This window comes from Peromyscus eremicus, chromosome 20 (genome assembly GCF_949786415.1).
Source record: "Peromyscus eremicus chromosome 20, PerEre_H2_v1, whole genome shotgun sequence".
NCBI lineage: Eukaryota > Metazoa > Chordata > Mammalia > Rodentia > Cricetidae > Peromyscus > Peromyscus eremicus.
This window is the reverse complement of record NC_081436.1, coordinates 22,624,783-22,652,189: the sequence shown is the minus strand read 5'-3', so window position 1 is coordinate 22,652,189 and position 27,407 is coordinate 22,624,783. Positions and strand designations below refer to the sequence as shown.

Below are 27,407 nucleotides of genomic sequence, written 5' to 3'. Positions count from 1 at the left end.
GGAAGGCCTGGCCAGAATAGCTTTCTTATTTTATTTTTGCCATGGGCTGAAGTTGCCAAAATCAGAACATGGAAATCAGAACCATCTGTTGACAGGATAAGTAAGTGAACTGGACAGAAAGAAACTCAGAATAAAGTGTTTTGAAATCTGCATCAAATCACAGAAACAGAAATAAAAGCCTGCTTTGTTCTAGTGGGAAATGGTGTTACTTCACCATCGTTTATATAATAGTAAAGTGCTGATGTCACCCACAAGAGCATTAAGGGATTAGTAGGGTGGTATTAGTTCAGTCTTACCCACTGCACAGAGTGATGGGGAGCAGGAAGAGAGGTTTAACTCATACAACCACTAAAGGTTACAGACCCATTTTAGAACAAGATCAGGGAGCTGGGGATACAGCTCAGGGGGTAAACACTTGGTGTGCAAGCATGAGGGCCTGGGTTCAGATCCCAGTGCCCACAGAAAAGCCAGGTGTCCCCACATCTGTCTGTGCTGTAGGGTAAGGCAGGTGTACTCCAGGGGCTCACTGGCCAGCCAGACTAGCCCAAAACGGCAAGCTCCAAGCTAAGTGAGAAACTTTGTCTCAAAAAATAAGGCAGAGAACATAGAGGAATACACCCAATGCAGACCTCTGGACTCTTGGTGCATATGCACAGACAAGTACATATGGGCACGTGAGTGTGTGTACACGCGTAGAATGAGTGAAATGGACTAATCCATAAGTACTGGGAGATAACTGGCTGGACAAGCTACTGTCTACAACTACTCACAAACACTTGAAATCAAGATGAACTACATAACTCAAGCCATGAAAATATAATGGGGTGAATATATCCTATGAAACTGAGGACAACTGTCTTGGAGTGTGTGTATTTAGTGTTGTGATTGTGTGTAGTGTGTGCATGTTGGGTTTATGTCCTTGTGCACGTAGGCTTGGGGCTAATATGTCGTCTTTCCTCAATCTTTTGCCATCTTTACTTTTATATTTTTGTATACATTTTTATGTTTAAAAATACAAATGGGTGTGAGCATCCTGGCATGTATGTGGAGCTCGGAGGACAACTTGTGCAAGTCTGTTCTCTCCTTCCAACATGTGGATTCCAGGATCAAAGTCCAGGCTGTCAGGCTTGGCAGCAAGCACCTTTACCAAGCCAGGCTGGCTGGCCAATGAGCTTTAAGGAGCCACCTGTCTCCACCCCCTTTCCCTAAGGCCAGGATCATAAGAATGCATGCACTATACCAGGTTTTTTTTCTATTAAATAATTAAATTTTGAGATACAATTATATTTCTCCCTTCCCTTTCCTCCCTTCAAACTTTGCCATGTACCCCCATCCCCCTCCCTTATTCTCTCTCAAATTCATGGCCTCTTTTTCTTCAATTGTTGATCTCTCTCTCTCTCTCTCTCTCTCTCTCTCTCTCTCTCTCTCTCTCTTTATATATATATATATATATTATATTTATATATATATATATATATAATATATATAATGTTACTTGTATGTACTTTCCAGGGCTGACCATTTGATATTGGATAACCATTTGGTATTGGATAACCATTTGGTACTGGATAACCATTTGGTACTGGATAACCATTTGGTGTGCTTTTCTCTGGGGAAGACCATTTCTCCTGCGCTCAGCATTCCTTAGTCACCTGTAGTTCTTTGTCTAGGGCTGAGGCTTCACAAGCTTTCTCCCTTCCATGTTAGCATGTCTATTGATACTGTCCATGTTCAAGTCTTGTTTAGGCATCCATGGTGGTGAGACTTCATGGGTGTAGCTTCTGACATTTCTAGGAGACACCATCTCCCAGCAAACTTCCTGTTCCTCTGGCTCTTACAATCTTTCTGACCTTCTTCTGTTCTGATCCCTGAGCCTTAGGTGCAGGAGTTGTGTTGTAGCTGTATCAGTTAGGATTGGGCTTCACAACTCTGCATTTTGATTGGTTGTGGATTTTTGCAATGGTCTCCCTCTGTGGCAAAGAGACGTTTCCTTGCTGAGGGGTGAGAACTATGCTTAGCTGTGGGTATGAAGATAAATATTTCTAATTCAGTTGGGGATTCTGCCAGTTTAGTAAAAGGGTAGTTGTAGGTTCTCCTCCAAGATCCATGACGTCACTACCCTTAAGTAGCTGGCTAGGTTTCTAGAGCCAGGGACAATTTACTTGTTGAGTGGGCCTTAAGCCAAGTAGAGAGCGATTGATTACTGCCAAGGTATGCAAGTGGCAAGGATTACTGCCACTACCATCCCCTTAGCATTGTTGTCCCATGCTGGTTGTTGATGTTTCCTGGGCATCATAGCTGGGCACACTGTTGATTGTTTCCCTCCTTAGGGGGATGCATGGCACCTTCTGGTACCATGAAAGCTAGTCCACAGGGCAGAGGCTTTCAGATCAGATCCATGGGAGGTTCTCTGGCCCTATGTCCAAAATGCATGGTGTCTTCAGCAACAGGGACTTCCCTTCTACCTCTGGGGAAACCAAGGGCAACAGCAATAGGCTGGATGCTTTGGGGTTCCCTTGGACAACCCTAACCAACAACTCAAAAGAGGGCTTCTCATGCCTCGTTGGGGTTTTTGTTAGATAATCTACTCTATGCCAGGCTCTGGGGATCCGAACTCAGGTCTTCATGATTGTGTGGCAGGCACTCTACTGACTGAGCCACACCTATAACCCGACAGCTGCTTTTCATCCTGTGAAACACACACTCACAAGCTAGGAAGGAAAAAGTATGATACAAACCCTACAACTTCTTTGAACACATCACTGAGGAATCTGAAAGAAAATCACAGCCTGGAAGAGATTTGCAACACAAATTACAGACATAAATTATATGTGCATATATATGTAATGCTACAAAATCAATTCAGATGAACAACAAACAATATACAAGACAAATGGGTTAATTATATAAATAGGCAAGCCACAGAGGAAGAAATAAAAACACCCAATCAATATGTGGAAATAGTCCAATTATACCAGCTATGTAATGCAACTTTCATACAAGTGATAAAAATATAAGGCTGGAAAATAACAAGTGCTGGTAAGGGTGTGAGGGGCTGGGCTCTCGTGCACTGCAAGCTCGGATTTCACTGAGATTTGAGGAGCTAACGGATAGCAATAATGAAAACAAAAATGGGCAGACAATACAGCGTAGGGAAGCTATTTCTAAAAGTCCACCCTGAAGAACACTCACATACGTTTACGAGGCTCTTCACCCAAACCGTAATTATGAGTGAAAAATACAAAGCACCAAAATGCCAACCATGGGGGAATAAACTGTCTACCCAGACATTGCAGAAGATCAGGACAGATCTCTGCACAGTGACAGACATGGAAACTGTCTACCCAGACATCACAGAAGATCAGGACAGATCTCTGCACAGTGACAGACATGGAAACTGTCTACCCAGACATCACAGAAGATCAGGACAGATCTCTGCACAGTGACAGACACAGAAGAGTGATCAAGTGGTATTCTCATTTCTTAAGACTCATCTTTATGTATTTTTAAGTGTGTGTGTGTGTGTGTGTGTGTGTAAGTGTGTGTACTGAACTCTGATCTTCTGAAAGAACAGCAAGTGCTCTAAACAATCTTTGCCCCACCACACCGCCCTCCCGCCCCACCAAAGTGCTATTCTTACATGTCACATAGTTTCAGGAAAAATGAAGAATAATGTTCTAAAACAAGATAAAGTTAGTTGTATACAATTGAAAATATATATGTGTGTGTAAATACACAGAGAAAGGTCTAGAAACTTCTTACCAATTTATTAACTGTTAACCCTGTGGAGATGACTGTTGGAGAAGGGACAGTCAGGATGCAGTGTGGCTTTATTTCCAATGTTCAAATGTTTTCAGTGAGTATATTAACTTATCAACTCATGTAGTTATAAATCAGGTATAATTTATACAGATTAAAACACAAATTTAAGCCGGGCAGCGGTGGCACATGCCTTTAATCCCAGTACTCGGGAGGCAGAGCCAAGCGTATCTTTGTGAGTTCGAGGCCAGCCTGGTCTACAGAGTGAGATCCAGGACAGGCACCAAAACTTCAGAGAAATTCTATCTCGAAAAAAAAAAAAAAGAACTACAAATTTAAACATCTTGTAATAGAGGTATTGGGAAAGTCATGTGAGAACACATTGAAAGGAGAAATTACTTAGCACATAGATTTTATAACAGTCATGACATTTTCACTGGGTCTTGCTATTTGAATAGGATTTTGTCAAATATTTATAATGTGATAGAAAGCTGATAGACATTTTCCAAACTCACATACTGGCACATACATGTATGTACCAACGTGTATCCCACCCAATGCTTTTTTTCTTTAAATGTGGTATGACCTTCCATGGAGAGGTAGAGATCTACTCTTCTGTCTTCTGAGTTTTGGCAGGCCTTTGTAACTGCCTAGATGAACAGAACATACTGGAAGCATGATGGCATGACTTCTGAGATTGATTATACAGCTTCTACTGGGTCTCTGTGCTCTGCTTGGACAGAATATGCTCACCCTGGGAACCCAGTCGACATGCTGTGAGGAAGCTCTCACTAGCCCATGTGGAAAGACCACTTAAATAGGCTCATGTGGAGAGGAACTGAGGCCCCCAGTGGATAGCCAGCAGCAAGGGCCAGACACATGAGGGAGCAAGCCTTCAGAAGATCCCTGTCCTGGCCTTTGAGCTCCTCAGCTGAGGCTCAGACATCTATCCATCATGGAAGAGGCAAGCCATCCCCACTGTGCCTTGTCTAATTCCTGACCCAGAGAATCCACGAACATAATAAATGGTATTTACACCACAAAATTTAGACCAGCATGTTACTCTGGAACAAAGACCGTCTAAAGAGAAGGGACCACACACAGAATGTTGCAGAACCCTCAGAGTACTGGCTGTTTGGGGTGATGGGTCCAGAAAGATTGGCTGGGATCAAACTATGGAAATTTCATGTGACAATATGAAAAAAATTAGATTTATCTCCCTGGCAGCAGAGAGCTGTTGACAGTTGTGAAGCTGGGAAGTGAAATGCTAGGATCTGCATTTTAGCAAGCTAGGGAAAGGCTGGAGAAAAGAAAGGCTTAAAAATAGGAAAGGGATCTGGGGAGATGGCTCGGTGGATAAAGTGCCTGCTGCACATAAGAGCAGGGTAAGCATGGAGCCTGCCTGCAATCACAGCACTCAGGAGGCAGAGACGGGCTCCCGGGGCAAGCCCGCTAACAAGACTAGCAGGAAGTGGTGAGCTCTGGGTTCAGTGAGAGACCCTGCCTCAGTAAACAAAGTGGAGAGCCACTGAGAACCACACCTGGCATTAACTTCAAGCCTCTTCCACACATGCTATGTGCATACACTTACACATACACAATCATATATGAACACACACACACACACACATACTTACACATACACACCCACACCATATACTCATACATTAAAAATAACAGGAAGAGCCGCTCTGACTTAGATGGGTTCTGGCTAAGAAAAACAGCAGAGGCATTCCCAATGTAGCACGTTCTGTGGCTTCTCCTCCTCAGGGTGGCCTCTGATTCTCACCTATACGCAACTTCACTTGTGTTAAAGTGTTAGAGGGAAAATACATATTCATACAAAAGCCCACCTTGGCTGCTTACTTATTAGTATCTGCAGAACCAAAAGCAACCAGGGTGTCCTATAGAGGGCAAATCAATAAGCTGGCCATCTTATTCTGCACTCAGAAGAAAGGAGTGATCCAGCCATGAGGAGAACTTTCAAAGAAGCCAGTCTAAAGTGGTTACTGATGCATGATTCTGATGCTCTAACAGTCTAAGAAAGGAAAAACTATGGAGACAGTAAAAAGGTCAGTGGCTGACAGGGCTGAGGGAGGCAGGGGTGAATAGGGGAGCACAGAGGGACCACGGGACAAGGCCACACTGGATGGTAATAGTTATGTATGCCATGCTATTCAAACCCACAGAATGTCCCACACCAAGAGTGAGCTGGGACAAAGCTACAGACTTGGAATGGCCATCGCATCAACACAAGTTTGACTGTGATAAATGTGGATAGCGACAAGCTGTGTATGTTCTGCACAGGAGGAGAGACACTCTGCACTTTCCACTGAGCTCTTCTTGACTCTAAAACTGCTCTCAAAAAGAAAGTCTATATTTGAAATGCTAGGAGGAAAAAATGTTAGGCGATGTTAGAATACAAGCAAGTTTCCCTTACTGCTCTTCCTTCAAGCTTCTGGATTTGGGCTGTTTGCTGTAAAGGGTGTTATAAGAATACTAAACAAGGCAGATGTGGTGACGTTTGCCTTCAATCCCAGCACCCAGGAGGCAGAGGCAAGTGGATATCTGCGAGTTATTTCCAGGATAGGCTGGTCTACATGGTGAGTTCCAGGCCAGCGAAAGCTACATAGTGAGACACTGTCTCGAAAATTAATTAATTAATTAAAGATGTAAAGGTCAAGCAAACTGTCCCAAGATTACAGCCATTTATAACAATTACCTGTGCAAATGCCATTCTACACAAATATCACCACAACCTCAAGTTTTATTGTATTTATTAAAGTATTCTTTAAGTTCTTATAAGACTTTAGAAAAACTATTTATAAATGCATGTTTGTAAGGAAAGTAAGTCTATACTAAGACACTGTGGTCCAAGAACAGGGAGTAGAAAGAACCTAAACCATGAGGAATGGCCTCTGTGAGATAAGAGAGGATGACTGGAAGATAGAGAAGCAAGAGACGAGGCATGAGGGGTACTGAGGGCGTCTCATTCACAGAAAAGACAGACAAGGGGTGAGGGGTAATGAGGACGTCTCATTCACATCTTGGTGAAGGATGGTCCACCCTACTTGCAGAGCAAGCCTAGAGGAAAAGCCTATTGCAGCGAGGATGCAGCATTGTGTATAGTGTGCACTTAACATGCATGCCGTGAGGCCTGGGCTCCATCTTCAGCTCCAAACTATATTGCAATTGGGACTTCATGTAGAGCAGAGACAGGAGGAAGAGTTCAACCAGAGCCAGACTGCAGAGGGTCCTGACAGCAGCAGAGCCCAGATGGGACCAACATTGTCATTTATTAGAGGTGACTTTGGTGTCATTTTGTGTAATTTTATCCTGTGCCCTTGTCCTCCAGGTTTTTGAGACAGAGTCTTACACTGCAGTCCAGGTTGGCTTGGATGTGGCAATCCTTCTGTCTCACCAGCCTGAGTGGTGGGATTGCAACTGTTAGCCATCACACCCAGATTTATACTGTACCCTTTTCTAATGTTAATTATTCAAGAGATGATTAAGTAATTAATCAAGAGATGATTAAGTAAGCTGTGGGATTGAGCTATGTATTATGCTTATTCACATTTTCACTTAATGCCTACTTTAGAAGGATCTCAGTCATTAAACTTCATCAAAAACAAGTTACATTAAAAAAAATGTTAAAATTGGGCTGCAGAGGTGGCTTAACAGTTAAGGGCACTGGCTGCTCTTGCAAAGGACACAGGCTCAATACCCAGCACCCACATGGTGACTCACAATCGTCTCTAACTCCAGTTCCAGGGAATCTGCCGCCCTCTTCTGGCCTCCATGGTACAAAGGCACACTTGTGGTGCACAGACAAGTAAGTATGCATGCAAAACCCTCATACATATTTAAAAAATAAAAATAAATCGTTTTTAAGTACAGAAAATTAGTTCTGCTCGTTAACGCTTTCAAAAATGGTTTAAAGTTTACAGTTAATTTTTAAATGAAATGAAAAAAAGAAAGAACTAAAAACCAGTGAAGCAAGTGACTGACAAAATGGGAGTCTAAGGCCATGCCTGGGTTAGATTTATCATACAATCCTGTCCCAGATTATCAATGACAAACGAAGTCAACTGTTGCTATATTTCAAAATCAAATCTTATATTTGTGTAGACTTCTCTTCCAGTGAATCTTACTCATGTCTCTGGAGAAATTTCCATCCATAACCAAATTACCTGCATCCCAGAGGTTGCAGACTTCTGCTTCTCCTTCCGACAGCCAGGAAGTGGGAGAGGTGATGGAAGGAGGTATGGCAGGCAAGAGTTGCTTCGGACACTCATCATGCAACAATGTTAGGTCCTGACAGAAACAAGAAAGGATACATGCATTGAAAAACAAAAACTGCACCAGAGATGGTTCTGCCTTTAAGAGTGTGTACTGTTCTTGGAAGGACTGGAGCTGGATTCCAGCACGGGCATCCAACAGCTCACAACTGCCTGTCACTCCAGCTCCAGGAGAACTGATGCCTCTGGCCTCGGAAGGCACTTGCACTCATGTGCACATACCCAGACACGTGATCAAAAGAAAATCAGTGTGTGTGTTGGCTAGTGTTATGTCAACTTGACACAAGTTACAGTCACTGGAGAGGAGGGAGCCTCATCTGAGAAAATGCCTCCATAAGATCAGGCTGTAGGCAACCCTGTAGGGCATTTTCTTAATCAGTGATTGATGGGGGAGGGGGACTAGCCCATTGTGGGCGGAACCACCCCTGGGCTAGTGGTCCTGGGGTCTATAAGAAAGCAGGCTGAGCAAGCCATGTGGAGCAAGTTAGTAAGCAGCACTCTCCATGACCTCTGCATCAGCTCCTGCCTCCAGGATCCTACCCAGCTTAAGTTCCTGCCCTCACTGCTTTGATGACAATTGTTACATGGAACTGTGAGTGAAATAAACCTTTTCTTCCCCAAATTGTTTTTGGCCATCGTGTTTCATCATAGCAAAAGTAACCCTAACTAGGACATCATGTTTGGGATATGACATGAACTCAGCCAGGAGACACAGCATTTCTATCCCAGACTCTTACAAATCTGTTTGGCCTGTCTGCAATTTTGACATTTAAAGTGTGTTATATAAATGGGACCAAACAGTATGCAACCCTTTAGGACTGGCTCTTTTCATCCAGCACAGTTCCTAGAGATGCACCCAAGTTGTTGTGCACGGGAAAAGTCCCTTCCTCTTCACTGCTGAAGTGTACGCCAGACACTGATGTTTAACCCATTCAAATACATCTGGGTTCTTTTTAGATTTGGGCTGTTACAGATAAAATTGATGGGTGCAGGTTTTCAATATGATGTAAGTAAATTTCCTTATCTATGAGATAATGGCTAGGGGTGCCATTGTTGGAGTATATGGATGGATGACATATTCAGGTTTTGTTGTTTTTGAGACAGGATCTCTCTATGTAGCTCTGGCTGACCTGGAACTCAGAGATCCATCTGCCTCTGCCTCCTGGATGTTGGAATTAACTGTACCCAGCACAGACACATATTCAGTTGGTTCCATTTTTAAAGATTTATTTATTTATTTTATATGAATGTTTTGCCTGCATGTGTATCAATGCATCATTGTATCCCTGGTGCCCAAAGGCCAGAAGAGGGTATTGGATCCCTTGGAACTGGACTTACAGGCGGTGTGAGCTGCCATGTGGTGCTGAAAACCAAACCTGGGTCCTCTAAAGAGCAGGATGCTTTTAACCACAAGCCCTGCCTCTGCCTCGTGTGTTCCATTATATAAGATACTACTAAATTGTGGTGACTTCACCTTTTTAAATTTCTACCAGCAAAACAGGAGCAGTCTGATCCCTCCACACCCTCATCAGCATGTGGTACTGTCACTGTTTCTGTTTCAGCCACTCTGATATGTCACTGTATGTGCCTCCGGGCTGACAATGCTGGCTATCTCTCCCAGCATGTCTTTGTTATCCATGTTTGCTGAAATACTATTTGTATTGTTTGCCCACCATCTGGTTTCAAGTTTGCTGAGCTTTTCCATAAATGGGTGCTGGACTCTATCAAATACATTACTCTATCAAGTGAAATTATCTTAATTTTTTCTTTAGCTTGTGACAAGACACATTACATGAACTCAGACTGACATGCCACCAACTCAAGTCAAGCCTATCAGACTATGACAGTCTCTTCTATCTTGTATCTGTATCTTCTTTCTTCCATGCTAAGGATATAAAACATAATGCAAACAGTGTATCCATGGTTACCTGTTGGATTTTGCACCCATTAAACTCATCATCATCTCAGAGCAAGAATAGTATCATTGCAGAAGAAAAAACCCAAATGAATACAAGGTACATTAATTTCATTTTATACTTTAGTAATTACGTTTTATTATGATACAAAGCTTTCCAGGTTCTCAAGGACAAAAATCTACGTGTGTGCGTGTGTGTGTGTGTGTGTGTGTGTGTGTGTGTGTGTGTGTGTGTGAGAATCTACATCTTACATTGATGAGAAAATGTGGTATCTGTTATCTGAGTCTGGTTTATTTAACCACAATGTTCATGACAGTTTTATTCATGATTAACAAAACTCGGAAGCAAGCTTTGGTAGATAAATGGGTGAATGCTATATCCAGACAGTAAAATGTCATTTAGTGCTAAAAAGAAATGCACACTTCTACATATTTAACCATTTCCATTGAGTTGTGTGTGTGGGTGTGTACATGTGCACGCGTACATGCATGCATGCATGCAAGAACAAATGCGTATGCACAGCATTTGAAGATTGGAGGATCATGTGGGGTGTCCTCTTTCACTCTGCCTTATTCTCTTGAGACATGGTCTCTTGACACTGAACCTTGAGCTCACTGGGTGTTGTAGTAATACTCCTGTCCTGCCCCCACTCCCTGTTTCTCCATCTAGCGCTGCACTCACAGATGCTCATGGTCACACACCCCTCTTTCTGTAGGTACTCGGGATCTGAACTCAGATCCTCATGCTTGGACAGCAAGTGCTCTCACTGACTGAACCAGCTCTTCAGCCCCACAAATAAAATTCTTAGCAGAACAGAGCTTTCAAAAGTAGAGCAGGGCTCACCAGAGTATTACTTTCAAAACTAAGGAAATCTTTTATGTTTATAATTGACACTGGTCTGTTTTCTTTCTTCATACTCTCCAGAGTTTTTATAATTAAGTTTGATAATAAGGTTATTTGTAGCTTTTACTACCTCAAAAGCAAAAACTAAAACAAACAAACAAAAAAAAACCTTTCCTGCCTGAGGAAATTGGGAAAAAAAACCCAAAAAAACCAAGGTTGCGATTTTTTTTTTTTTGGTTGCAGCTGTTCCCATAGCAACTGATAGGGATGTTGTGAAGTGGTTCACACAAAATTAAGGCTGACCAAAACCTTCTATGTTGCTGTGAGTTGCTAAATCAATAGTGATGGATGATAAATGTCTGTTCTGATGCTTCCGCTAAGTATTTTGCAAAATGAAGACTATACAAATTTTTGCCCTTTGGTTTATTTCTGTGTGATTTGTCCTATTTGCAGAAATCTGAACTCACCCGAGTTGCTAGAGAAGTGGAAATTATGCTTATTCTAATTATGTTTGTTCATCACTCCCATCTCTGCTACATCATTGCTTCGGCTTAAAAGTCCATTTGAATGCCTATGTCTGCGCTTTCATTATTGGTTTCCGATTAGAAAACACTCACTGCAAACCACCAAACAGCGTGAAGGTACAGAGTGAAGAGCAAAGTTCCTGCTCACTTCTCCGAAGGGGTTGAGTTCCTCCACTTGGACAACTCGAGTAAGCACTCAGCCATGTTCATCACTGAGTGCTGTCCCCACACAGCTTTCTTTCACCGAAGTATACATTACACATGTGCTTCTCTCAGGACAGAGCTGAGCTGTGCTCCTGATGTGAGAACGAACTTAATCATCCCCTATTGGTAATCATTTCAGGATTTTTCTTGTTTCTATCTATTAAAATGGCTGCAATAAAAAGGCTTCATCCAGCCACCTTTTCAGGCTGTACCTTCACGGTGGCATTGCTGCGTACCCACATGGGCTTGTTTTGAGTTTGAACAGCGCCCAATTGTGCTCTCCAAAGTCGCACCTGCTTGTAACCAGCAGAGTGTTGGAGTGACTTTTCCTCTCAGTGCAAGTGCAGGTTGGTAGCAATTAAACATTTCTGCATCGGTGGGAAAGGCATACAATTTTGTTTGACCTAATTACATACAAGACTGAAGGATAGTTTGTAAGGTATCTCATCTTTCATGTGTATATGTTTGGTGCTATAGATTGGATCCAGGGCCTTAAGTACATATAGCATTCTCTACCACTCAGCTGCAGCCCCAGCACCCTGCTTATCAACTTCTTAAAGAAACTTACTAAATTCATTTGTTCATTTTGGGGGTGTAGGGGAGGGGGCATGCTTGCCATAGTTCACACACAGATGTCAGAGCACAACTTGTCAGAGGCCATTCTCTCCTTCCATCATGTGGGTCCCAGGGATTGAACTCAGGTCCCAGGATTGGCAGCAAGCACCCTCACCCACAGAGCCATCCTGACTGCCCTCTATAAAACTGTTGATCTATGAAGAGGTATCTCATTATCAGCTTATTGTTCATTTTCAGTTTTTAACTTCTTAAAAATTTTTACTTTATTTTTTGCCTTATAGAATTCTTTAACTTTTATGTAGACAAATCAGCTTGTCATTCCATTATTACTTCTGGAGTTTAAGTTTTCTCAGAAATATTGTCTTACTCTAAGACTTTATAAAAAGTCTCCTTTACAAAAAAGAATATATTTCAGAGCTAAATCCAAAGGGGTTTTTACAGCAAAACTGCAGAAGGCACAGAGTTCTCTGTGCACCCTGTCCATCCATCTTAGCTGCAGCGTTACTGTAGCATTACGGCTGTGCAGCAGACTACAGACACACACTCACTCGGGTCTGTAGTTTGCACTCGATACACCCCTGCTGCCATTCATGCTTTGGGTTTGGCAACGGTCTAATGACACATGCTGGTCATTGTTGTATAGAGTAGTTTCCTGAAAAGCCCTTCCCGAGCTGCTTATAGACCCCTTCCTGCACCCCGGAGACTCCAATCTCTGTACTCTGCAGAGCTCTGTCTTTCCCAGACTCCTATTGCTGGACTCCTGTGGTACATACACGTTCACTGGCCTCTTGCACTTATTAATGGGCATTAAAATTTCTTCCATGTCTTTATGGATTACCAGCTCATTTCTTTTTATTTTAATTTCCCCCACTATTTTTATTAGAAGGTTTAAGTTTACATAATGAGAACTAATGAAATGGGAATAGCACCAAAATAAAAATGAAACTTGGGGCTGGAGCAGTGGGATCAGTCAGCAAGAGTACAGGCATGAGGACCCAAGTTCAGATCCCCGGTACCCATGTTAAAAAAAGCTGGGCGTGACCATGAGCATCAGTGCTCTTCCAGAGGATCGGAGTTCAGTTCCCAGCATCCACATCTGTTGGCTTACAGCAGTCTGTAACTCCAGTTCCAGGGGATCCAACACCTTTGGCCTCCAAGGCATTGCACATATTAGACACTCACTCATGCAGGCAGGCATACACACCCATATAAATAAATCTTTAAAATATATTTTAAAATAATTTTGTTTCTTTTAAGATAATTTTTCTCTCAATTGTAGAAAGAGAATAGTTAAAGAGGTTTCTATTTGAGTTTTTTAAGAGACATTTTAAAGCCACCTCACTCTGCCCAAGCCCTGGACAACACTGCTCCCTTCCGCACGGGGAAACGAGAGGCTGGCCGTTCATGCAGATGAGCAAGCGCAGGTAGTTCACTGCAACAACAATTAGCGCTCCTGCTCAGCTTGCTAGGGTTTGTCTTCTGCTACAGGATCAGGCAGCTAGAGAGGACACACTGGACTGCACTGAATGTCCCTCGTGTAACAGGCGATCATGCTTGTCAAGAGGGTGATGGGATACTGTTCACACACAATCATGCCTTAAAAGGTGAAAACTCAGCTTCTAGAACACTCCCTGTGAAAGTGGTTATCAGTTTCTTACTAATACAAAATATGTTATTATGTAAACCAGAAACTGAGAGGTCTCCTCTAAAACAAGGTAAAAATATCAAGATTTAAAGATTGATACAAGAAATCAGGTGGCATTTGATGTCTCTGACTCTACTACACAGAGGGATATTCAAGTCTGTTTTCTACTGAAAAGCTATTAGCATCAAAGAAATTAATAGTAAATTCCAAAATCATTTGACCTCATATCTTATCTTTTAAATTTAGCTAGTTTTTTTTTTAATCTGTAAGTTGTTGGGCATTAAGAAACAGTAAAATTGAACTATATAAATCCCTTTCCCAGTTCCTAGGAAAGCCCTTAAATCCAGTGCCTAAAAGGATTGAGGAAAGAAGTCAGTCAAGAACTGAAACCCCTTCCTAGGAAAGGCAGCAGATGGTCAAGGAGCAGCTTTCACAGGAAATGAAGAGCAGGCAGCACACTAGGAACCGGATCTCTGTTCATAAAGGAAGGAAGCAGGGACAGCCCGAGGGAGCATGCCACCGAAGGAGCCGAGGGCACATACACACTCCCCCAGCAGCTGACCACATGACGGACACACTTCCCTGGCAGCTGGCCCTCCACACCCTGTGTGCTATGCACCAGATAGGCACTATCTCTGACGTCAGTGAAAGAGAGGAGCTTCAGCTGCCGGTGTGAGTCCTGCAGGTAGCCCTGCAGAAGGGCAGGAGCAGGCCAATGAGGACCTGTTAGACAGGGACACACACACACACACACACACACACACACCCTGACCCGTGCAAGAAAAGCTTATGATCCAATATGCTAAAACCAAAAAAGGTCGCTCTTGACAAAATGAAAAGAAGCAAATCTAAAAAGCACTAAACGGAACTATGTGCAGATGCCTCAAAAAGACAAGAGAGAGGATGGTCCCCGAAGGAGAAGCAGGGGCTGCTGCTGTGTCTGCTGTCCCAGCCCTCTCCACGCTAAATGCTGGGTGTTTCTAGAGGACTTTTTCACCGGAAATCTGTCTCTGCGTGTCTATCAAACCTGGAAAAACTCTTTAGTATTACTATTGTCACTTACAGACAAGTACAAGAACAGAACCAAGTAAGGGTGAGTGAACAGAAGCAGTCTGAGGTCCTGGGAGTGAAGGCAGCCACTCAAGTGAAAACCACTCCCAGGACAGGCCCCAACAAATGGAAGGAAGGACACAGGGACTAGCAGACAGCCTGAAGTGCATCAGGAAGATGGAGACAAGAAATAACTGACAGATTAAATGGACCAAATGAGTACCTAATAGAATTCCAAAGCAATAGAAAAAAGCAGCATTGGAAGAGCCGTGTGGCAGAAGCAGCAATATGCGTTGGCACGTGCAAGCCTAATGAGAATAAGGTGTGGGTCTGAGGTCGGAGAACACAGAAGGGTACAGCAGGCACTGGCTCTGGCTCTGGTGGCTCCTTTGGACAGGAGAGTACTATGGAGAGAGGACATGAAAAGGAGAAGAAAATGGAGACACTGGGCTCTTGTCAACGGATCTCTGTGTGCATGGATAAGGCAGCTGGTGTGGGCAATCCCCTGAGCAGAGGGTAAGTGGCACAGTGGTGGGATAAACTGAGGAGGAAGCTGCCTCATCTGTTGGCTGCCTTGGCACCTGCTTCCACGCTTTAGTCAGAAGCTGTACTCTGGAGGTCCCTCTGGCCACAGCAGACACACCGAGTGGTCGGGAGATGAGCATGCTCAGTGGTGATGACCAGGCAGGCCTGGGAATATGCTTTTCCCATTCCTGTTTCAACTCCTGCAGCGGCAGGTCTCCCTTAAAGGCTGTGGCTGCTTGGGGTGCTAAAGACAAAAAAATCAACATAGGCCTCAGTCCTTCAGGGGTGAACCTCTTCTTATACTGGGGCAGAGAGAAGTGTTCCCCACCCTACAATCCACACCCCACCTCCATGCCCCCACTTAACCGTGAGGCTCCACTCTCCAGAGGGACTACTGTCCATTGTTGTGGGGAGGGAGGGGGACATCGTTTTCTTCAGTGATGTAGCCACAGACAAGTTGTTCTTGTTCCACTAAATCCTCTCCCACCGGTGCTTGGGCAAGTAAATCTTACTAAACTCAGTGGCCACACAACAGAAGACATGAGTGGAGGAGGGGTGGGGCCTCATGGGCTCCTCCCCCATCCATGATGAAATGTTGTCAGATGTAATCTTGTGCAGGACTTGCTGAGAAGAAGGGCTCCATGGGAGGAAGGGGATAAGGAAGGAAAATGGGGATGAAAATGTTTAAATTATCTGTCAACAGAGGCAGAAGCAGGTAGAAGATCGCTTAAGACTGTACTGTTTTGTCCACTTCCTGTAAAGTTGCAATAAAGGCTTTTTAAAGCTATGGATATAGCTCAGTGGTAGAGCATTTGCCCAGCACACACTGGGTTCCATGCCCAGCACTACAAAATAGATAAATGAACAGCACAAACTATAAGATAAAGGAACACACAACCCAATTTTATGTTGCTGATATCTAAACCCTGAATAACACAGAACACAAATGCCAAGACAGTGCATCTTCTGCACGAGACGGGGAAGACGTAGCAGTCAGGCAGCCTTGCAGACACGTTTGATCTCCAGAGCTGCAAAAGAATGCACTCAGGTTTTAATGCGCATGCTTGGTTACCTGGAACAGTGGCAAAGGGAACTAGAGCATCTCACCTCCGTTGATTTCCACTTCTTCATCTTGAGTGGATGAGAGTCCTTGGCCAGAGAGGGTCCAGCAGGCGAGGGGATGTCCTGGCACTGTTCCAGCCTCAGCCTGGCCTTGGAGGTGTTTTCTGCCAACAACATAAAGCTCAGGTTTTACTTTGGGGAAAAAAAGGGTTATTTTTTTATTTGTATATAACTTTAATTACTTCTGAAGATTAATTCTGCCTATTAAATATACACCACACACCAACATCCACCTCTGAGGATGCACTGCTTTACAACATTAGCAAGCCCAGAGGGGTCCAAACTCTATTTGAAGTCCATGGCCCTGTCTTATCTCAGCAATTCTGTTATAGTTTGTTATCTGAAGTATTTTTAAAATAATGTAAAATGTAGTGGTGGCTATAGTGTAACACACAGCAACATATAACAAACTAGAACTTCAAAAGGTAAAAACCATTCAGAGGGAATTTCAGCACTGCAAGAAGGATGACCATAATTATTAGAATACTTAAGGAGTCATTATCCTGCAAAGTGAATTTCATGTGTTCTGTGTCGGAGGAACAGATCAGAAATGTGTAGATTATTTGAGGAGGCAAATAAGCCTTTAACGGAAAACAAAAATTTTAAGCATAAAAGAGAAAATATACCAGATAAACTGGTATCTGTTTGTTTATTACATTTGGCATTTTTTCAGTTTAATATGCTTTGCCTTCCTGGATTAGTTACTGTCTATTAGTACCAGCTCTAAAGGTGAACCTTTAGGCGAGGATGCAGCTCAGCTGTATAGCATTCCCCCAGCATACATGAACACTAAAAAAGGAAATGTCTGAAAGTATTAAAGCTACTCCATCTTGGCATGCTATGGTAGACAATAAGAGCTATAAGACAGCTGTCTTCATATTGGTGTCTGCACACTTGTGGGGAAACATAAGTACCCCCCAGGGGCTAAGATCACACTGATCTTTTTATTTTATTTTATTTTATTTTGTTTTGTTTTTCGAGACAGGGTTTCTCCATGTAGTTCTGGTGCCTGTCCTGGATCTCGCTCTGTAAACCAGGCTGGCCTTGAACTCACAGAGATCCGCCTGCCTCTGCCTCCCGAGTGCTGGGGTTAAAGGCGTGCGCCAGCACCGCCCGGCCACACTGACCTTTTTAAAGGAATCAGTTTCCAGCTCTGCAACATCTGCAGATCTTTCTTCCAAAAGCCCATCTGCCGGGGAGGGCTTGGCCAGCTCTCTCCTCTTTGCCATTCATCATCTCCCCTACTTCACAAAGCAAAGACACATCATCCATCCACTTTGTGAATGAGTCTTCTTCCCCAAACATAAGGTGCCAATAGCAGAAACAGCAAAAACAGCAAGCCACTTCAAGACAGGGAAAGCCCAGTATATCGTCCCATACATAGTCTTTTGAAGGCAAAGTAATGGCGATATGGGATACTTACACTGGTCCAAACCAGGCCACCTGATATTCAGAAAAACTGTATCACAGCGTGGAGCAGCAGGACAGGTGACCAATTTCATTTAACATCCACATGATTTCCATCCCCAACTATGGTCAAAGAACACATCACTCCTAAGGAAGATTCCCCTGAGAGCAGAGTAATGAAAGCCTGTGTGTATGGGGGGTGGGCATCTTTATGTTATCCATGCAACAGTTCACAAGGCTCCAAGCCTGAGCCAGTCACCTTAGGAAAGGATTTAGGAGTCCTATGGCAGCATGGTGGTGTATACCTGAAATCCTAGCATTGAGGAGGCAGGGGCAGGAGGATCCTGAGGTCAGGGTCAGTATCTGCTACATACAGATTCTAAGGCCAGACTGGGCTCCATGAGATACCAGCCTAAGTATTTCATATTGCCATTACTTTGCCTTCAATGGGGCAAAATAATGGCAAGCAAGATGGCTTAGCAGGTAAAGGCACTACATGTTGTTCTCTGACCTTCATTCTCATGCTATGATATGTATGGGCACACATACACATGCACTTATGCACCCAAAATAAGTAAATAAAATATAATAATTATAAAAGATGTAGAGATTTGAAGGTTGTCTTAGTTGGGGTTTCTACTGCTATGAAGAAACACCATGACCACAGCAACTCTTATAAAAGAAAAACATTTAATTGGGGCTGGCTTACAGTTCAGAAGTTTACTCCACTTTCATCATGGCAGCATGCAGGCAGACACGGTGCTGGAGAAGTTCTACATCTTGATTCACAGGCAGCAGAAGTAGACTATGTACCATACTGGATGTAGCTTGAGCATATGAGACCTCAAAGCCTGCCTCCACAGTGACACACCTCCTTCAACAAGGCCACACTTACTCTAACACCTCCTAATACGTCCCAAGCATTCAAACACAAGAGTCTATGGGGGCCATTCCTATTCAAACCAATACAAAGGAAATAGGATAAATGTTTATATTTATTAGAATAAATAAGACATTTTATGGAGAAAAGGACACTTGAAATCCAATTCAATTTATTGTTTTCACAGTGAGGGTTGCATTTGCCAAGTAGATTATATGGTAGATATTTTCCAAAAGTTGCATAAACCAAATCTGCTGTTATGAAGAACTGAAAACATTTCAAGTATAAACTATAAAATCAGCTTCTGAAAAACACATTACACCGACAGTTATAAGGTAGTTCGTATTTTCATTTCCCTGCAAGTTTTGATTATGTTAGCTTAGAGAAAAGTTTAATTAATAGTTGATAAATTTTAGTAAAGTGTTTTTTTTTGTATTATTCCTAGAAATTGAAAAAGTAAATTACTGCTAATGACTGTTTAGAAAAATCTTTCCCCAAACAATGTGTTCCCAACTCTTTGCTTTCAAAAGCATGGAAGAAAAGACCTCATCAAGTGACAGTTGACAAGAGATAGGAAATATTTCTATAATAAGTCACTAGGTAATTGTTGGCACATTACTTGGAAGGAATTCACAGGACTGATTGACAGTGCTACAATAAAGTTCCTTCTATCCTGGCTATGATTTATGTGAACAAGTTTTCACAGTCCTTATATCTATAAAAATCATGAAATAAAATGGGTATTGTGACATGCTTACAGCGAGCAATGAGTGGTACTCATATGTGGGTGAATGGTCCCTCTTAGCTCATAAAAGCATGTGCTTCCAATTAAGTTAGATTCTTTATGTGTGATAAGTACTTATAAGAATGTATTATGAATTCAGTGGTTTTGATAGATTGTGTACTAGAAGGCATTCTAGCCTGGCATGATGGCTGCATGTCTGTATGCCCACTCTTGGGGCAGAGACAGGGGAATGGCTAAGCTTGAAGTCAGCCTGGATATTCAGCCTGGGCTCTATGGTGAGATTCGGCTTCAAAAAACACAATTTATTCATGTATTTGGTATTTTAAAAAGACTTTCAAGCATGAAAACACTACATATAATGATAAGACTCAGTGAGGGATATGAAACCAATTCTGACTTCACTGAGAGAAAGGACTGACACAGAGTTTCCATGGTTCCAGACCCTGTGTTTTAAGTGAATGACTGCAGGTCTCAATCCTAATGGTCCTTACACTCCTTAAGACCTGCGAGGGAGTGGGGAGAGCAGGCAGAGGTTAAGAGCATGTACTGCTATTGCAGAAGAGCTGAGTTTGGTTGTCAGCACCCACATCGGGTGTCAGCCTGGAACTCCAGCTGCAGAGGAACTAAACCCTCTTCTGGTCTCCACTAGCACTCACTCATGTGCACAAACCCACACAGAGACACACATATAGACATACACATAATTAAAAATAAAAATAAAAAAGTGACAACATATATGGGGTGTAATTTTCTTCTCCTCTCCCTCTCTTTTTGGTACTGTACATTGAACTGGGTATTATGCATGCTAGGCAAGAACTCTTTGTATTTTATTTTGAAACAGTCTCATTTGTAGTTCAGGCTGGCCTTGAACTCATGATGTCCTTGCCTCAGCCTCCTAAGTGGCTGAAATTACAGACATCTTAGTTAGGGTTTCTATTGCTATGAAGAGACACCATGACCACAGTAACTCTTATGAAGAAAAACATTTAATTGTGGCTGGCTTACAGTTCAGAGGTTTAGTCCATTATCGTGACAGGACATGGCAGTGTGCAAGCAGACATGGTGCTGGAGAAGGAGCTGAGAGTTCTACATCTTGATCCGCAGACAGCAGAAGGAGTCCGTGTTCCACACTGGGCATAGCTTGAGCATAGGAGGCCTCCAAGTCCATTCCCACAGTGACACATTTCCTCCAACAAGGCCACACCTACTCCAACAAAGCCACACCTCCTAATAATGTCACTCCCTACAGAGACCATTTTCTTTCAAACCTCAACAGTTATATGCCATCCTGCTAGACTTGTCTTCTTTTATGTCTATATTTATAACATGCCAGACTTTATAGTTATTTACTCAAAATAACCCAAAATTCAAGCCCCCAAATTTGCGAGATATATGTAAGTTTGAGATCATACAAGAAAAATGCCTTAGAAGCAATAGGTCTGCATGAGATAGGCTCTGCCTTCAAGTCCACAGCCTGACGGGAAGTTAAGCCCCACACATAGACAGGTTGATGGGGAAGAACTGACTTCCCTAACTAACTACAGAGCAGCCTTGGGGGGGGGGATTCGAAGGAGCTTTGAGGGGTGGTATGCATCCCAGTAAACACAGAAGTCAGAAATCATTTCTGGCAGATGGAGCCTCTTGGGCAGAAGGCACAAGGACATTGGTGCCAGATCCTGAAGAAATACCGAGGACTTTGCATTTACATTTGTACTTTTCATTTTGTTGTAGCATTACATGAAGATGAGTAATTAAAATGGACTTAGTTTTGACTTGGACACTTTCTAATTAATCCTGGCAAACAGTGGGGACTCGGAGCTTCCATCATCTCTCCGCTTTCCTTAGGTTTAATCAGGAACTATAATGATTGCTCTTTCAGTATTCAGCAGCAAAATTATCTCTGAAATGACATGGGTGCAGGCTTTTGACAGCACAGGGGTAGATTAATAAGCATTTCAGAAGGTCCCTTCTGAGGAAACTGTGAGAGAAGTCAAGCACAGAACGACTCACGAAGGGAAAACCTCATGCACGTTTTGAGATGCACTCTGGCCCAGAATCACCCCTCTCATTTCACTTCTGTTCTGTAACCTTGACAACAAAACAACAAAAGAGGAGAAGGGGCTATCTGGCAGATCATAGCCCGTCATTAAGGGAAGTCGAGGCAGGAAGTCAAGCAGCTAGTCAGTCACATCATAGCCACAGTCGAGAGCAGAGAAAAGAAAGTACTCAACGCTCGTTGCTTGTACACAGCCAGCCTTCTTCACTCTTACACAGTTCCGAAGCCAAGCCAGGCCATGGCATTGCCCACACAAGGATGGGTCTTCCCACCTCAATAACAAGCAAGACAGTCCTTCACAGACATGCCCACAGGCCAACCTGGTCTGGACAGTCCCTCACCGAGACTCTCTTCCTAGGCGATTGTAGGTTGTGTCAGGCTGACAGTTCAAACTAGGCAACGCAGTGGCTAAAGTACTACAAAGCTGTCTATGGACAAGAAGAGAAGCAGCCGGTCTACAGAACGCCTACGGACATTCATGACCCTCCTTCCTTGGTATCAGGCAGCACACACTGGAAGGGAGGTGTGCTTCATTAGATTAGGTGAGCGGCTCAACACTGTGGCTGCAGAACTTGGTAGACTATCTGGAGAGGGAGGAGATCCTGTTGAGCCTGCAGCACTCAGATAATACCTCAAAGCAGAACTGATGGTCCCCATGACAGCTCTTAGACTAGATATGGAAGTGACAGGCTACAAGACATTATCAGTGCAACTGTGACTCTGGACCTGAGATGCCACGTAAACCAACAAATCCAAAATGCCCCCTAGCGTTAACAAACACTGTCATCATAGATCAACAGGGTCCTCTCAGTTGTGATTTAAGTAAACTTTTGTCAGTCACTCTGAGTTATTCTTCAGAACCAGGATGGTGGCATACACCATCTAAGGAGGCTAGAGGAGGGGGTGCTAAGACCCAACTCTGGAGGCCATTCTGGGCAGCACAGTGAGACTCAGTTTAAAAAAAAGTTTTTATAAAAAATAATCTATGTTAGAAAACACCCAGCTGCTGAAGCGATGGCTTAGTTGGTAAAGTATGTACTCCTGAGAACCTGAGGCGGGCTCTCCAGGGCCCACATGAAGAACCAGGTCCAGCAGTGTGCACTTAGGAATCCCAGCGTCTGGGAGGCCAGGAGAGGGGAGGGTCCCCAGAGTTCACCAGTCACCCAGCCTAACTGAATTAGTAAGGTCTAGGCTCAGTGAGAGACTATATTTCAAAAAATAAGGTAGAGAGTAATTGAGAAAGATACCCAAAATTGATCTCTGGCCTCTACACATGCACACTTTTATGCATAAATGCACACACATGAATACACACAAGAAAGAAAGATAGAAAAGAAAGGGAAGGGAAGGGGAGGGGAGGGGAGGAGAGGGGAGGGGAGGGAAGGGGAGGGGAGGGAAGGGAAGGAGAGGGGAGGGAAGGGAAGGAGAGGGGAGGGAAGGGAAGGAGAGGGGAGGGAAGAGAAGGGGAGGGGAGGGATGGGAAGGGAAGGGAAGGGAAGGGAAGGGAAGGGAAGGGAAGGGAAGGGAAGGGAAGGGAAGGGAAGGGAAGGGAAGGGAAGGGAAGGGAAGGGAAGGGAAGGGAAGGGAAGGGAAGGGAAGGGAAGAGAAGGGAAGAAGGACTCAGTGAACTGCTGAAGAACCAGGAAGATATAACGGCAGCGTCATGGTGATGGAGTTTCTTTGCAATTTTGCAGACTCACACATTTTTGGAATCTTGACTCTAGTTTCTCTCACTGTGTGGTCCAGGCTGGCTTCAAACCCACAGCAAATTTTCTGCTTCAGCCTCTTGCATGCAAGGATTACAGATGAGCCACCACACTCTGCTCAATTTCATCCTCTTGGAGCGTTATTACACTTGAATATTTTCAAGCAACTGATCTCTGTTCCACTTTTTAAACCTTCCATTTTCATCCTAATTTTAAACTCACAGAAAAGGTTCAGGAATAACACGAGGCTCTCGCGAGTTCACCACCCAAACTCAGCAGCCGTCAGCCCTTCCTGGCTCTGGTTCTCTCTTTTCTCTTTCATATTCACCTGTTACTACTGCCTTTCATTTCAATCTGGGGAGAAAGCTACTGTTGAGTTGCCTAGAAAACACCCTCTAAGTTATACGTCTATGAGGGGGTTCACCAGGAGGAGCTCTTCGTTCGGAACAAGGTCTGTGAGGAGTGAGGGAGGCAGGACTAGACGAGAGCAAGAGAGGACTCGGCAGATCCTTCTAGAAGCTGTCAAGCTAGATTCTCTTCACGGTTACTGCCATGAAGCAAGAGAGGTAGACCACCGCCAATCAGTGGGTACACACGTCCTCAGGTAAAGATGGTGCTCTCCTGCAGTGGGTACACACGTCTTCAGGTAGAGATGGTGCTCTCCTGCAGTGGGTACACACGTCCTCAGGTAGAGATGGTGCTCTCCTGCAGTGGGTACACACGTCCTCAGGTAGAGATGGTGCTCTCCTGCTATAAGGAGTTCCCAGAGAAGGACGGGGGAGGGGCTCAGTCACCATCTTCCCAGCAGCTGAGGGAAGGGGTACCTTGGAGGGAAAGCTCTGGACACCCCACTCCAGAGATACCCCTCTTTTGCTCTGTTGCCCTGCTTCTTGTTACCAGAGATGGGGTGTACAAATATTATATCTTTTCCTTGAAAGGTCAATTTGGGGTTTGCTGAGGAAAGGCCATTTTTAAGGGTGAGAAGAATAAAAAACAAGAAAGCACAGACAGTAGAAAGGTTTTTTGAAAAACTAAATAAAGTGGTTAGATAAGGAAGGGCCCGCTCTGATCACTGGAGACCTTTAGAGAGGGACTGAAGGCAATTTCATCTCAGTCTTCTGTCCACAAACACATGTGACCAGAGTCATGGCCACCAAGAGGTCTCGAGAACAATGGGAGAATCCACAAACTGCTAAACGCTCAGCTCCAGGGACAATGAAAAAGAATCAGCCACACCAAAGGAGGTTCCCGTGTTTAGTGGCTAACCCCTCAGTGGAGACAGCTGAGTGAACTGCAGTGGGGATCCCCAGGACCCAGGCTGGGGAAGAAGCTGGATGCTTGCCTGACATGTGAGAAGTCAGTAAGCACGTGGGAACACACACAGAGACATGCATGCACACAAGCATGCACACACACAGAGACATGCACACACACACACACACACACACACACACACACACACACACACACACACAAGATTTCCATAACTCAACATACAACAAAATAATGAGATATTTTTAAGACAAAACTAACTTTTAAAAGTAACAAAAAACCATTGATGTCTAGCCTGTCATCAGAGAGACTTCACCCAGCAACTGATGGAAACAGATGCGGAGACCCACAGCCCAACATTAGGTGGATCTTGGGGAATCCTGTGGAAGAGGGGGGGAGGATTGTAGGACTCAGTGGTGTCAAGGGCACCACAAGAAAACCTACAGAACCAACTAACGTGGGCTCATAGGGGCCCACAGAGACTAAACTGACAACCAGGTGCCTGCATGGGACTGACCTAGGCCCTCTGCATGTATGTTAGAGTTGTGTAACTAAGATCTTTGTGAGATTCCTAACGGCCTGGGTCCTGGGGACCCCACTGCAGTTCACTCAGCTGTCTCCACTGAGGGGTTAGCCACTAAACACGGGAACCTCCTTTTGTGTGGCTGGTTCTTTTTCATTGTCCCTGGAGCTGAGCATTTAGCAGTTTGTGGATTCTCCCATTGTTCTCGAGACCTCTTGGTGGCCATGACTCTGGTCACATGTGTTTGTGGACAGAAGCCTGAGATGAAATTGCCTTCAGTGCCTCTCTAAAGGTCTCCAGTGATAAGAGCGGGCCCTTCCTTATCTAACCACTTTATTTAGTTTTTCAAAAAACCTTTCTACTGTCTGTGCTTTCTTGTTTTTTATTCTTCTCACCCTTAAAAATGGCCTTTCCGCCGGGGCGGTGGTGGCGCACGCCTTTAATCCCAGCACTCGGGAGGCAGAGCCAGGCGGATCTCTGTGAGTTCGAGGCCAGCCTGGGCTACCAAGTGAGTTCCAGGAAAGGCGCAAAGCTACACAGAGAAACCCTGTCTCGAAAAACCAAAAAAAAAAAAAAAAAAAAAAAAAAAAAAAAAAAAAAAAAAAAAAATGGCCTTTCCTCAGCAAACCCCAAATTGACCTTTCAAGGAAAAGATATAATATTTGTACACCCCGTCTCTGGTAACAAGAAGCAGGGCAACAGAGCAAAAGAGGGGTATCTCTGGAGTGGGGTGTCCAGAGCTTTCCCTCCAAGGTACCCCTTCCCTCAGCTGCTGTGAGGCAGCTGTCTCTGAGTCTGTTGCCAGTTTGGGGGACCCATTCCTCCTGGATTGCCTCATCCAGCCTTAATAGAGAGGAGGTGCCTAGTCTCATTGTAACTTGATATACCATGGCTGATATCCATGTGAGGCCTGCCTGTATCTGAAAAGAAACAGTAGAGGAGAACTGGGAAGAGGGGAGGGAGGGGAAACTCTGATTAGGATGTAAAAACAAAAACAAATAAACACACAAAAAGTAACAAAAACCTTATATGGAAACAGATATAACTAAAAGTAATTAACTTTTAAAAGAAAGAAACTAAAATGGCTGATGGTCAAGAAGAGAAACAAGGCCCAGAAGCCTGTCTTCCCCAAACTCTGTATGGGAGCTGCGATGTCCAGATCTTGTGAGCATGCGCATGTCTGGAACCTGGAAACTCAATGGACAATGCTGCTCTTCTGCACTGCCCACCCACAAGAGTGGACATAGCTGCAGATGTGTGAAGACACTGCCACATTGAGAGCAGGAACAGCCAGCTTCACACTGAGTTGGGCAGATTATCTAAAGTGCAAGGCTATCTTCCTTGCCCTGTGGACCTAGGACACAAATCCCAAGTGGGCAGGATGGGCAAAACCCTTTACAAGAGACCAAGAAACAAAGCAGAGTCTGGGTGTTCTACAGAAGGCGTACAAGGCTTCAGCCCAGCTTTCCTCCGTTCTTCTGTACAGAAAGAAATACCCCCAAACTCTAACTTGGTGGAGAGAACAAGCTGGTCTCAGGTGTGATGGGAAGAGTGGAAAAGACTATAGGCCAAGTTCATTGCACTGTAGCTCTATCTGCTCATTTACCACAGGCTCCAATTCCACAGAGTCTACATTATCTTTACTTCAGGAAGCACATTTGCAAGGGAAGGGCTTAAATAAGACAGCCAAGATCACACCAAATCCAGGTCACATGGCTCCTTAACCAGAACTCATAGCCATGAGCATCACTGCCTTCAATAGGCATGTCTGACCTGTAGCCCACGGGCCACGTGCTTCCCAGAAGGGCTATGAGTGTGGCCCAATGTATTTGTAGATGACAATAGCATGTCAAAATGTCCAAAGGTTAGCCATCCTTAATGATGGTAAGTAAATAACCAGGCAAGTAAACAAATACATTCATCCCACAACAGGAAATGAGGCGGTGGGATGGAGAAGCAAGTGGATGAAGTCTTTCCTTCATAGCTGTTGTTGCTATCCTAACGCTGCAAGGCTGACATCATGAACTGTGCTTCCAGTTCGCTAGAAAATGTCTGCTGTGCCTATTTTTCTGTCCATCTCTCCCCACTTTATACTGATTAGTAGGAATTCTTTATGTACTCTGGACACTAATCCTTTTTCAATTATATGTGTTAGGAAATTTCCCATAGTCTTCTGATCTTTTTCTACTTTCTATATGGTGGGTTTTGATCTCAAAGTCTCCTACAGAAAAATCCACAGAAACCGATCAGAACAGTTGGTGCTGGAACAAACCAGACATATAGATGCATGGATCAGAACAGGCTGCTCAGAAATGAATCCACACGCTTATGGTCAGCTGAGCATCAACAGTGCCAA

General features: G+C 43.9%; 1 protein-coding gene across 1 annotated transcript in view; it reads right to left on the bottom strand.

Annotated features, from left to right (window-relative positions):
• Enthd1 (ENTH domain containing 1) overlaps positions 1-27,407 on the bottom strand; it is a 117,193-nt gene that overhangs the window by 48,556 nt on the left and 41,230 nt on the right. Inside the window, exons 4-5 of the mRNA XM_059247596.1 lie at positions 16,448-16,566; positions 7,950-8,073 (exon numbers count right to left, since the gene is read on the bottom strand). Coding sequence (XP_059103579.1) covers positions 7,950-8,073; positions 16,448-16,566 — 243 coding nt within the window. The remainder of the gene's footprint in view (positions 1-7,949; positions 8,074-16,447; positions 16,567-27,407) is intronic.